Here is a 13122-nt window from a genome sequence, read left to right as displayed (position 1 = left end):
GGTTTCAAGCAATAGGTTCAAATCATTGCTTGCAAGAAGTATATCGTCAACATAAAGTATAAGGAAGATAAACTTGGAACCAATGCTTTTAAAATAAATGCAATCATCAACCTTATTCTCACTGAAGCCAATATGAGTTACCTTTTCATCAAATTTCATAAACCACTGCCTCGATGCTTGCTTTAGACCATATATAGACTTGCTCAATCTGCAAACTAGGTGTTATTTGCCCTCTTCAATGAAACCAGGAGGTTGGTTCATATAAATTTCCTCTTCCACGTCACCATTTAGAAACGCCGTTTTGACGTCCATTTGGTGAAGTTCCAAGTCAAAATGTGCCACGAGTGTTAAGATTATCCGCAGGGAATCCTTGGATGACACGAGAGAAAATGTTTCGTTATAGTCTACCCTTTCCCTTTGAGTGAAGCCTTTAGCCACCAATCTCGCTTTGAACCTTTCAACCTTCCCTTTCGAATCTCTCTTAGTTTTGTACACCCATTTGCATCCAATGGGTGTCATAGTTTCTGTCTTCTCTATGAGAGTCCACACCTGATTAGAATGCATGAACCCTATCTCATCTTCCATTGCTCGCTGCCATGATAAAAAGTTTTCACTTTTAATTGCATGCCTGTAAGTTGCTGGATCAGTCATTATACCTTCATCATGCTCAACTTCACAAAAGTAAGTGATATAATCTTCTGGAATCGCCGATCTGCGAATTCTTTGTGAGGCTCTTCTTGATGCTTCCAAGGCAATTTGCAACTCATCAGCATCATTTTCAACTATTGCTCCATCTTGTTGTGGTTCATTTATTTGATGACCTTCTGCAGCATTATTTTCATGTGATAGTTGCGAGAAACTAGTTTGAAAAACTATAGTTTCTCCAAGGCTTTGACTCCCTTCATTATTATTGCTCAACACATCAGTGGGATTCCCAAGATCCCGAAAAACAAAATTGCTAGCATTTTCATCACCATTCACTTCTTCCTCGATGAACTTTGCATTGTTAGTCTCGAAAACCCTAGTCTGCAAGTGTGAAGCATAAAATTTGTATCCTTTAGACTTCTCAGGAAAACCAATAAAGTGACAACTCACTGTCCTTGAATCAAGTTTCTTTTCTTGCGGATTATACATTCTTGCTTCTGCCCTACAACCCCATACATGTAGGTGATTGATGCTTGGTTTCCTCGAAGTCCAAAGTTCAAAAGGTGTCTTACTCACTGATTTGCTAGGAACACGATTCATTATATAGTTTGCCATCTTTAATGCTTCTCCCCAAAGAAACTGAGGTAGAACTGACCTGCTCATCATGCTTCTTGTCATCTCTATCAATGTCCTATTCCTCCTCTCCGCCACACCGTTTTGATCAGGCGTCCCAAGTGTGGTGTATTGAGCTTGGATGCCACACTCTTCTAGATACATAGCTAGCAGTCCCTTTTGTTGCCCAGCCTCAGTGAACCTGCCAAAGTATTCTCCTCCCCTATCCGATCTCAAAACCTTAACTGTAGTGTTTAATTGGTTCTCTACTTCTGTTTTAAAAATTTTAAAACAATTTGGGACTTGTGATTTTTCTGAAATTAGATAGACACTTCCATACCTTGAAAAATCATCAATAAAAGTCACAAAATAAATATTTCCACATATTGTTTTAACTGGAAAAGGTCCACAAACATCCGAATGAATTATTTCTAACAATTTTTTACTTCTTGTTGCGTCCTTTTTCTTGGTTTTAGTTAACTTGCCCTTGTAACAATCCACACACTCATGCAAGTCATTAAAATCCAAGGCTGGCAAAATATTTTCATGCACCAAACGCTGTAGTCTTTGCTTTGAAATATGACCTAACCTTCTATGCCAAAGCATGGAAGAAAGATCATTTGATAAAGGCCTTTTCATTCGAACAGAAGAGTCTAAAGTGTAACAACTCAAATCATTCATGACAACACAATCTAATTTCCATAAATCATTGTCTAAAAGACAAATGCCCAGCAATTGACTCAAATTACTTTTCATAAAGATCCTTATGCTTTCATCATCACCAACGAAAGCAAAACCATCTTTTACAAGTCTTGAAGCAGAGATTAAAGACCTAGTTAAAGTAGGAACATAAAGTACATCTGAAAGTTCTAAAATAAAGCTTGACGACAACTTGAGCTTGAGGTTGCCTATTGCTTCCACAGCCACTTTATTCCCATTGCCCACATGCACTTCAAAGACTTCATTACTTGTTGACATTTTTCTTGAAAATCCCTGCAAGGAATTGGTAATATGCACCGAACAACCAGTGTCAAACCACCAAGTATTTGGAGGGGCTTCAACAAATAAAGTTTGAAAACAAACAAAAACATTGAAAACCTTTGTACCTTTTCCTTTCTTCACTGCCCATTTTTTACGTTTCTTGCAGTCCTTTTTCAAGTGTCCATATTGTTTGCAAAAATAGCATTTCACATTCTCCAAATTTGGCCTAAGGTTTTGAGGTCCTCTAGAGGAAGAAGCAACATTGGCAATAGTAGTGGAGGTATTAAAAGGCTTAGTCTGCTTACCAACATTCACCATAGGATTCCTACTTGCATTGTAGTCAACAAGGTTCACCACCACACTCTTTGCACGTTTCAACATGCTCTCCTCTTGTGCACAGATAGAAATCATCTCATCGAGACTCCATTTCTCCTTTTGAGTATTGTACGACACCTTAAGCTGTTTAAATGACTCAGGAAGGGATGAGAGAGCCATGTGAACAACAAAGGAATCATCAATTGGCACCTCCAGATCCTTGAGCTTGGCGGCAGCCTCCACCATTTTCAATATATGCTCCCGGACACTCGTTTGGCCATCGAACTTCTGAGAAGTCAGTGTGGTCATCAGGTTCGCCATCTCTCCTTTCTCGGACATCTTGAATTTTGCTCCAACAGCCTCAAGGAAAGCCTTAGCTTTGTCACATGACGGTATGCCACCTCTCACAGCCTCACTGATGGACCTTTTCATGACCATGAAAGCCATTCGGTTTGACTTCTCCCATTTCTCAGACTTCAATCTTTGCTCTGCAGTGCTGTTTGTTGTCACAGCAGGTGGTTCATCCTCCCTCAGTGCAAGGTCATAGTCCATCAAGCCAAGCACGATCTCTACATCCTGTCTCCACTTTTTGTAATTCCCTCCATTAAGTGGTTCAATGGAGGAAAAACTCAGTGCATTCGCATTCATTGTCAAACCAAATAAAAGTTAAACAACATTGTAAACAATGTTACAACAATCACAGTATATGCAACACCTTTGGGCAAGTTACATTACTGCAGTTTTTTTTTTTTTTTTAATACACATAAAACCATATGCATCCTGATTACATAGCCCTTTTAACAAATACTTAAGTTACAACACATATTTCAAATCTTTGGATAAGAAAATAGTTGGCTCAAACATTCATTAAAAACCTATGTACTGATTCATAAATCCAACCAGTTAACCCTCTTCTCTTTGGAGTAGTACGTTATCATGTCATGACTTATAAAACACAACCATGCCACCTTCCTTATAAACAAAATTTCTTAAAAAACTTCACTTTGGTAAAGCTTTACAAACAGTTGTTTCAAATGGTTTTATCAGCATGTATCCTTCAATGATGTTAAGGTTGGAACTTAAATCATCTTAGCGCAAAATCCATTCCTGTACTTGTGATACTCAAGAAACCAAATCATCAATAAAACACGAAAAGATGAATAAATCAATTAATCAAACTTCCTTATACGCATCAAAGAATCTATGAAGAGCTATTATACGCTCTGATACCAAATGTTGGAATTTAATATAGCCGCAAACATAGATTACGAACATGCATGTAATACTGTGATTTGAGTTCTGACCTTGTGAAGCCATTGATCGCAGGGAAAGAAAAGGAAATCTTCTACTCAAGGAGGACCTGATGTTCTTTCTAGAATAGGGCTAGATTTTCTGATATACGAACTTGTTCCTCTTGAGCAGGGACTTATCCTTTTATAGATGTGTAACCACAACCGTTTCCACCTATCACAGAAACTGCTTGGCAAAACTGCACACCCATTTACATTCCAACGTTGGATATCCACTCACCAACATGTTTAACCCTTAATGTCCTACTTTAAAGGAAAGTAGTTTATTCACCTATTAACTCTAACTGTTCTCAATTTCCACTAAACTTAAAAACCCGAATGAGATAAGTTTAGAGTCCAATAAGGTTCCAACAGGAAAAACTTGCTATCAAAATTCCCAAAGTAATTGGGAAGCTCACTCACATTAAACACCCAAAGACTCATTCAAGTATGGCAGACATGAAGAGTACGTGCGTTGCTACAAATTTCAGGGGGTAATTCTCACCTTTGGAGCCATGAATCAACACTTGTTTTCAAAGTACTGCAAAATAGTTTGTTCAACAAATCGAAGAGATATTGTTGCCAAGAACTCCTGCACGAAAGAATTGATGAGTTCATCGTAGTTAGAGTTTCATTCCACTTCAAATACATAAGCAAACCCGGAACGTAAAGAAAACGAAAACGGGTAACCTGCTTGAATTTTCCCCCTCTTCGTTTTGAGCCTTGGACCCACAAAGGAAGCACATGAGCAAAAGAACGATGCAGCAGAAAAGATGAAAGTTTTCGTGACCTGTGCAAAAAGGGGATTTGCGATTTGAGGGGGAAATGGTGGTAAATTGAAGTAATTTGAACAAAGAATATGAGCTCCAACAAACCTTACCCATTCTCACTCTGAAATCAACGGATACCCAATCGAAATATAAGTTTGAAATATAACGAAATCCACGGGAGCCCACCGGTTTTAGAGCCGAGAGAAAGGGGGTTCCTGAAGCTATCTCGCGGGGGGGTGTGAATACTAATGTAATCTGCATCTCACGTGGGAATTGGCTCACACCGTCTAAATTATGGGCTTTATTTAGAATTTAAGTATGGAAACAAACTGACAAAGGTCCCAGAAAAGCAAGTTAAAAATGGGCAACCCATATGACTAGTCACTTTTCTTACTTGCTGCAGAAAAACTCTCCAAACCAAATGGGAAAGCTCACGTGTAGATCAATGAAGCTATGGGATTTTATATGGTCACAAGGGACAAAATTTCTTTATGGCAATCTAAATTGTTCCATTTCGAATTGGATCCCATTATTCTCAAACTATTAAGGAGTCCGACACGGCAATATATACAATATCAATTTGGGCCTTATAAAATATAAGTTGCCAAAATAAATGGGCAGGAGCCCAATAGCGTGATGGAGGCACATCAAGTCCAAGCAAAAAAAAGGAAAATATGAAGACGTTGCCAACATTAAACTTGTGGATATAAATTATTCCAAGTACCGTAGACGCGAACCATTTCAAGGCACCAAAGCTCCAATAGCCCAAAGTCCTCGCCCGCATGAGCTAAAACTGCACAAGGCACCAAAGCTCCAATCGTTTAAAGTCCTCCCCCGCATGAGCTAAAACTACATAAGGCATCAAATGTTCCAATGGCTTAAAATCCTCGCCCACATGAGCTAAAACTGCACAAGGCATTAATTGCTCCAACGGCTCAAAGTTCTCGCCCGCACGAGATAAAACTGCACAAGGCATTAAAAGCTCCAATGGCTTAAAATCCTCGCCCACAAGAGCTAAAACTGCACATGGCATTAAATGCTCCAATGGCTTAAAGTCCTCGCCCGCATGAGCTAAAACTGCATAAGGCATCAAATGCTCCAATGGCTTCAAGTCCTCGCCCTCATGAGCTAAAACTGCACAAGGCATTAATTGCTCCAATGGTTTAAAGTCCTCACCTGCACGAGCTAAAACTACACAGGGTATTAAACGCCCCAATGGCTTAAAGTCCTCGCCCGCATGAGCTAAAACTGCATAAGGCATCAAATGCTCCAAACAAGTACCAAATACCAAGAAACTACAAGTGACTTGATCCCTCAACGAGCGTACGTAGGCAATCTAGGGCTCTGCCTAAATGCAGTCACAAAATCAAATAAACATCAAAATCCCCAAGTTACAATTTATTCATATTAGAATCAAAGGGTATTCCTTTCCCAAAAAATGGTTGTAATTAATAGGCGCGTAGCCTAGAATGGGTCGAACTCAAATTAATAAAACCCTTTTCAGAAAAAAATGAACGAGGGTGAAATTATGTCGAGTGAATTATTTGTTTACATATTATATACAATTTTTGCTCAACACTTGCAGAGTGAAATGATGAAAATAGGCATGGTATATGTGTTGATTTTCTCCGTTTATGCGCTGTCGTTGCCTCTTCTCTCACCCATCGCTTCGTCCCGCTTTATCTCTTCAGTCGCTCTTCATCACCGCAAAAACCTCAAACCAACAAATCCATTTCCAGAATTACTCTCACAATCAACGATTCTCTCACACTCACTGCTTCATTGTCAACAAATGCCCACCGCCGCCTCACTATAAACCCTTCTTCGCTGTCCATCGGAAAACCCAAGAAGAAATTTTGATCATCGACCGACACCTGGACTGCAACATCGTCTTGGTTCTACAAAGTCCACCTCCAAATCCTTTCTGACCCTTTTTCCCAAAAGCTCTCTCACCGATTTGTGATTAGGTAAGATATTGGGGTTTTAGGGGGGTGTATTCAATTGGGAATTTGAGAGATTTTAATGGATTTTTATGGAGTCTAATTGATTTGTAGAGATTTCATCTAAAATTTTGATTCAATTCCCTCGAAATCTCATGGGGAGAGGTGAGATTTGTAGATGCTTAAAATACACTACAAAATCTCTCCAATTCCCTCTAATTCCTCAACTTTTTCAAATTCTTTAAAATCAAATTCTAATTGAATACACCTGGAATGTTATAAAACTCTTTAAAATTCTAATTGAATACACCCAAATTTCTAAGGATTTTAATAAACTATCTTAGAATCCTGATTGAATACACATTGAATTTTAGAGAATCACTTAAAATCCCGATTGAATATCCCTAGGTTCATTAAAAGAATTAAAATCCCTCAAAATCCTAATTGAATACACCCCCCCTTAATTTGGCATTTCATTCAAGTATTCTTTGCTTCAAATTAGAAAACAAACTCAAGCCTCAAACACTTAAAAAAAAAAGTTTAAAAAAAAAAAAGAGAGAGAGAACTTTAACAAAAAAAAAAAAAAAACTTCTGGTATTGTTTACTTTAACAAAAAATCACATTTTTACACTAAAAAGTCAATCGTGATACTATTCATTTTACTTTTTATTTTGTCTTTATCGTTAAAACTCAAAATTTTGAAACCCTCATTCAAGTGTTCTTTGCTTCAAATTAGAAAACAAACTCAAGCCCTCAAACCCTTTAAAAAAAAAGGAGAACATTAACACTTTAACGAAAAATCATATTTTTACACTAAAACGTCAATCCTAGTACTATTTATTTTACTCTTTATTTTGTCTTTATCGTTAAAACTCAAAGTTTTCAAGCAAACTAAGAGCTTTTCGTTAAAATTCCCTAAGAAAAAAAAAAGCTTCCTTCGTATGCATTCTATATGCACCTTCACTTCACTTGGTTTTCTTATACGTCCTGTTGTTACGAGATAAATTTAACACACATCCATACTAACAGCTCCCGTTTTCAAAATTTGAAGAAACCAGCTGTAAACCGTTGCAGGAAAAATTCAGAAAAGAAAACACCTCTACATACTGAAGATTCTGTCTAACTTTAGCATACTTGAAGCCAATACGCTATGTCATCAGCTACCTCTAATTTTGTAAACCGTTAATTCTATCTTAAAATTAGAAACTATGAATCCTTGTAATTGAAATGCCAATGATCTGAATTATTACAGTTCTGTAAGATTTATTGAATACTTTTTTCTAACTGTCTCTCACTGCAGAATCACCGCCACCAACAACTCTAGTCGCGCAGTTCTTTGTCGTCCAGTATTCCTCCGAAATTCCACTCTCTCTCTCTTTGCCCTCTCCGACTCAGTGCGTCTCTATTCTTCCATGTACACCCATATCTATATCCCAAACGACTGTTTATATATATCTATTTGTTAGAGAAGGCTTTTGCCTTTTGGGTTCAATTTTATCTACGCTCTGCATTGGATTTGATGTCTTCTCAGTCCTACTTTTTTTATTCAGCAATGGAGCTTGCATTATCGCATGAGAAATTGGCAAATGAAAGCTGCTTCACTTGCATAGTGTAAAACATTCATTGTTATTGGATGATGTCTTCTAATATAAGATGATTAGGTTTAGGTGATTATATTTTTGTACCGGTAACATCGATTGGTTCGTGTTATGAATTAACAATCTTACAATACTATGTTCATCCTCGAATTTACAACTAATACGTTGCTGAGAAGAGCAAAGATGTGCAGTTAACAGATTTTGTTGAAACTGTGTTTTTATTGGCTGAGCGGGTCAATCTAGATATCTTCCTTTATTTTTCCTCTGTTGGAAAGGTTCTACAGGGACACATGCGGCATGATTTTTGATGTTCTGCTTTTACCTTTGTAGGTGGAAGCCATCAAGAAAATATCTGAATATGTTGCTCAACTAAGGACACTTCGCAAAGGACACGGTAGGCACCCATAATTCAATTTCGTTGTCATCTTTATCCTACGTTAAATGTTCATCTTTTGAAAATATCAGTACTTTATTTGATTTCATTTTCCATTTCTTTAAAACTAGGTGCTGCTCAACAGGGATGTTGTTGCTACGTAATGATGAGTTTGTTAGTTGTTGAAAGTGGTGTTATGTTGTTCAGTGCGCTGATTGTAGCTGTGTAGATGTTTTATATTAGTTTTTCGGATGAGGAAAATACATGAGGGACAAATTTTAGTCAAATTAGTTGTTTGCATTAGGTTTTGAGAAACTCAAGTAAATTGTATATAGCAGGGAAGAAATTTGCACTTTTGGCAAAGAGAGCACCAATGGTGGTGACGATGGAGAATCCCTTCTTTGCGGTGGAAATCGATGGACCATGTATAGCATTCAGCCCAGTTTATAAGAGGAGGGGTCAAAATGCAGAACGAATGACATGGAGATTTGTTTAATTTTATTAGGTTTTGTACTAAGGTAAAACTCACTCCCCATTTCACATAGTTTTAAATGTTGATTAGTATATATGTGTAAATATGATTGTAAGTATGGTTGTATACATGTAATAATAGAATTGTAAACATTGTTGTAATTACGTGGAACTAGAGTTGTAAACATGCGGCATCGCGCGGGCTTTTTGGCTCGTTCAAACTGAATTTGAAACTTGGAATCAATTTCATGTTAGAGTTGGCCCGTACGATAGAAACTAGGAAAACTTGTTTGCTCCTGCATTATGCATGCAGAAAATCATAGTAAAAGCTTTTTTAAAACTTGCAGGAAGCAGTTTACGGCTATATATCTGTCCCCTTCCTTCCGTCAAGAGACATCTTGTGGTGCTCTTTCGGTTAAAAAAAAAAAAAAAAAAACCTTATAGTATAATTAATCCACAACACCCCCATTCATAAGCAACTGATGTATTTAGCGTGGTTATGCATAGGTAAGTTAGCCCATTTTATTCGGTAATAACTAGGTGAAAGTACTTAATTAGTTAATACTTCCTCAAACACAAAATATCTCTTTCAAGTGGTCATGCCTTATTTTTGGTCGATTCAAACTTTTATACTTGGATTTGATAGTTTAGTGTTACTTTTGTTCGTAATAATAAAAATGTTTCAAATTCAAATTCTCCAGACGATTAACAACAAAAATAAAAACACACACACACAAGTAGGGTGATACATGATGATTCTAATATCACATTAATTGAAGCATCCAACCTAAATATATATAAAGATTTTGACCAAAAGAAGAAAACCTAAATATTAAGCTATTAGCAGTTGATAGAGATTCAAAATGGTACTATAAAATCAAGGGTCACAAACCCCACGAAAGAGGAAGATTAATTATATCTTAATGTAACTCTATATGTCTCACTTGCATAGAATTGAACGAGCAACTACAAGATGATCATATTCAAGTTAAGAACTGCCAGAAACAATATTTAAAAATAAATAAATAAAATGATAATAATAATAATAAGGCACTCCACAAGGAAGAGAAATGTTAAGGGAACTCTTTAAAAAATGAGACTCTGCATGGACTCTCTACCATCTTATTTTTTTGCACAATGTTTTATAACGTTAGCACAAGAATTGACGTTAAACTGTGAGGTGGCCAAGAATCCATATAGAGTCTCACTTTGAGAGAGTCTCTTAATATTTCACCCACAGGGAACCGTCAGCAGTATTATTCCCCAAATCATCATCATTGTAAATTCCAATTAAAACCCTTTTGCATGCATGTTGGACAACTCTTCTTCATCCAAATACACAACTTTTCTCAACTCTTCTTTTTCTACCTTCTCCAACTTCAAAGAAGAAGATGAAGAGGCTTTAACTTTAGCCTCCAGAAATACCTCAGATGCTTCTAAGGCAGCACATTGTATGTCCTTTCCAGTACAAGCATTCGACTCGAAGTGTGCGGCAAGGCACTTGCATCGTTGGGAAAGTTCAATGAAGCAGACTAACCCTTGAGAACCAAAGCTGCAAGTAGCAGCCATGTCAGGGCTAGTGATAGCTACGCAATGAGCACCACAAGGAATCCCTCAATGGAAGAGGACCGGTATATTTGTATATAAGGGTGTATAGAAAGCTTACTTGATAGATTACTGATAGCAAAGTATGAAAATCTGAAAATCTAGATCTCTAATTACTTTGTAAATGAGATAGGAAACAAAAACTTCATTTCTAGAATGTATTGAATCATACATTGTATAATGAAAATAATGAACTAACAATAATGATGCAAAATAATTACTGAAAATAGAGTTATGAAATTACTTTATAAATTTGAAAACTTACAAATGACTTGGGAATAGATGATTGAAATGAGAAGTTGATGTACGCAAACACCTCTCTAAATGAGTAGCGGAAATTAAAATTTTTTACAAATTTTCTCTAGATACAAGAGAAACTCTTGAGAAGTTTTGAAATTTAGAAAATAAAATTTGAATTAACTTGCTAACTAAGTGTAGGAGCACGGAGTCTTTCTTTTATAGACTGGAATAAGGCATGAATGATTGCCTAATTAAGTGTGGGAGCACGGAGTGTCTGTGGGACCACTGGCTGGATGACTGTTTGTTTATGCGTAAATAGTGGTTTGTCTGAATGATTAATATTTTGACTATTGATCTTGCACGCTGAGTAAACAATACTGTGGATAAATAATATCTTGTTGGTTTACTGTTGAGCTTGCATGCGGAATGATCATGGGCACAACAGCGCCATTGTAGATGAATAATATTTTGTCGGATTAGTGTTTGCATTTCTATCCTGGATGAATAGTGTTCTTCAAAAATTAATTTTAACTTCTGGTTAGTTTACTCGTACCGATCTTGACCATCTTTACAATCTGCCCATCTGAACTTGCTCTTCTTTTACTTGCTCAGTTTTAACTGTAGTGGTCTGCTTCTGGGAATACACACACACACACACAAAGCCCTAAACTGCTTCTTTCAAGTTTCCAATAAGTTTTTATCCGCCTTCATGGCGTTTTCAACAAAGGTGTTATTTTCCTAAATTTAAGTTGATTTGTTTTGTGGAGATGGTCAGTAGATTTTATTGGAATGCTTTTCAATTTCCCTAGTTTATTAGAAAAATATATAAAGGTACAAAATTAAGAAAGTTTTATTGCATTTTCGTCTTAAGTCACCGTTTGTATTGGGACGGATGTGCGTGGTAGCACTTTAAAACGGCACAAGGTCTCGGAAGATAGCTAGGGTATGCCGAATCAAGTGCAGCGCTAAACGATGAGAAACAAAGAGAGGTGCAACCGGTTCAATTCGAGCTCTAAAAGACAATGTCAAAATTGAACCGGCTTTTACATATGTGGTCTAATTTGGATCAAGTTTTAATATTTACAAACTAAGAATTTTATATGTAAAATAACGAAGAAAACTGGTCTGAACCGGCCGGTTTGGTCTGTTATTTGGCTACCCATATCTTAAGTGACAGAAGAAAGAGCTTTGGGCCTTGAAATGCTAACAACAAACCTAACCAGGAATGACCATACTTCAGGACCCAGAATTACTTAAAAAAAATTAGATGTACGATTGAAAATTCTGCAGCCCAACTCTGAGTCCAAACCAAGGGACGTGTGAAAAGAGGAATTATAATAATGATACTCTGCTCTAAACTCGTATGTTTTCAAGAAGAAATTCGAACTTGGACGCATAAACAGATCTATTCTAATCATTTCAAGTATAAATGCGCATGCAAAGGAGGTTGCTATGTAGCTGGCATTTAGTTAATAATTAATTAAACAGGTGTAGCCGAGTTTTTCTACTTTTACTCCCTTGATGTTTTTTATAGAAAATGTTTGGCTCTTTATATGTAAGGAGTCATTTCTTCTTGCATACCAATTATATTGACATGTGTTCCAAAACTTTTTATTTTGTGATTTAGATGAAATATTTCGGTATATATATCAAATTGTCATTAACTACGAAGGAGCAATAACTTCTTACATGTATGAAGTCGAACAGTATCCGCTTAATAGTACGATTGTTCTGTACCTAATGATCTTGGTCAATAATATAGTCAAGTAGATAGTCCTATCATTACCAAATTGAGTACTAATTAGTCACATTGAACTAATAATGTAAGGTTTCAATAATGCCAGATGCTGCAAAGAGACAAAGAGAAGAAAAGCAAAGCTTATCAATTTGTGTTTAAATAACTCAAGTCCTTAACTTTATTCGTTTGTTAAGACATTCTTCAACTCAATTCCTTGGCATCCTTCCCAAAGAATACTGGGTTGGTAATGTGTAGGTTTCACTTTATTGGATCCTTGACACTTTCTGAGTTTCTGGTTGTCATACTTTGATGTACTAAAGTTTTATGCTTCTTTAACAAAAGGATAATGATTTCCATGCATTGTTTCCTTTTAGACATTAGTCTCATGGAGCTAAGGGTTTGCTATTCTCAATTTCATGTCTTTTTTGTGTCTCTTTTCTAGTATTTTGGCACGTGTCCTTCAATTTAACTCCACAACTAACACAATTAATTTTTCATAAAACTACTTAAAACACTATAAATAAAAGATATACAGAAATTAACAG

General features: G+C 36.5%; 1 protein-coding gene across 1 annotated transcript; it reads right to left on the bottom strand.

Annotated features, from left to right (window-relative positions):
• Nucleotides 1–1966: 1966 nt before the first annotated feature.
• On the bottom strand, nt 1967–4887 carry LOC137744623 (uncharacterized). Its single transcript, XM_088681945.1, has 5 exons — nt 4723–4887; nt 4533–4632; nt 4348–4434; nt 2364–4017; nt 1967–2250 (listed from the first exon to the last, which is right to left on the bottom strand). The coding sequence occupies exons 4-5, from the start codon at nt 3199–3201 to the stop codon at nt 2222–2224; spliced, it is 867 nt and encodes a 288-aa protein (XP_088538071.1). The 5' UTR covers nt 3202–4017; nt 4348–4434; nt 4533–4632; nt 4723–4887; the 3' UTR covers nt 1967–2221.
• Nucleotides 4888–13122: the final 8235 nt, after the last annotated feature.

The sequence above is a fragment of the Pyrus communis genome, chromosome 12 (genome assembly GCF_041283825.1).
Source record: "Pyrus communis isolate YQ-2024b chromosome 12, ASM4128382v1, whole genome shotgun sequence".
In the NCBI taxonomy this organism is placed as follows: Eukaryota; Viridiplantae; Streptophyta; class Magnoliopsida; order Rosales; family Rosaceae; genus Pyrus; species Pyrus communis.
This window is presented reverse-complemented; position numbering and strand designations above follow the sequence as displayed.

Bases quoted from the DNA above. Each gene is read 5' to 3' on its own strand.
- LOC137744623 (XM_088681945.1), bottom strand. From the start codon at position 3,201: ATGAATGCGAATGCACTGAGTTTTTCCTCCATTGAACCACTTAATGGA. The intron at 2,251-2,363 runs GTACAAAGGTTT...AATTCCTTGCAG, and splicing joins GGCAGTGAAGAAAGGAAAAG to GGATTTTCAAGAAAAATGTC.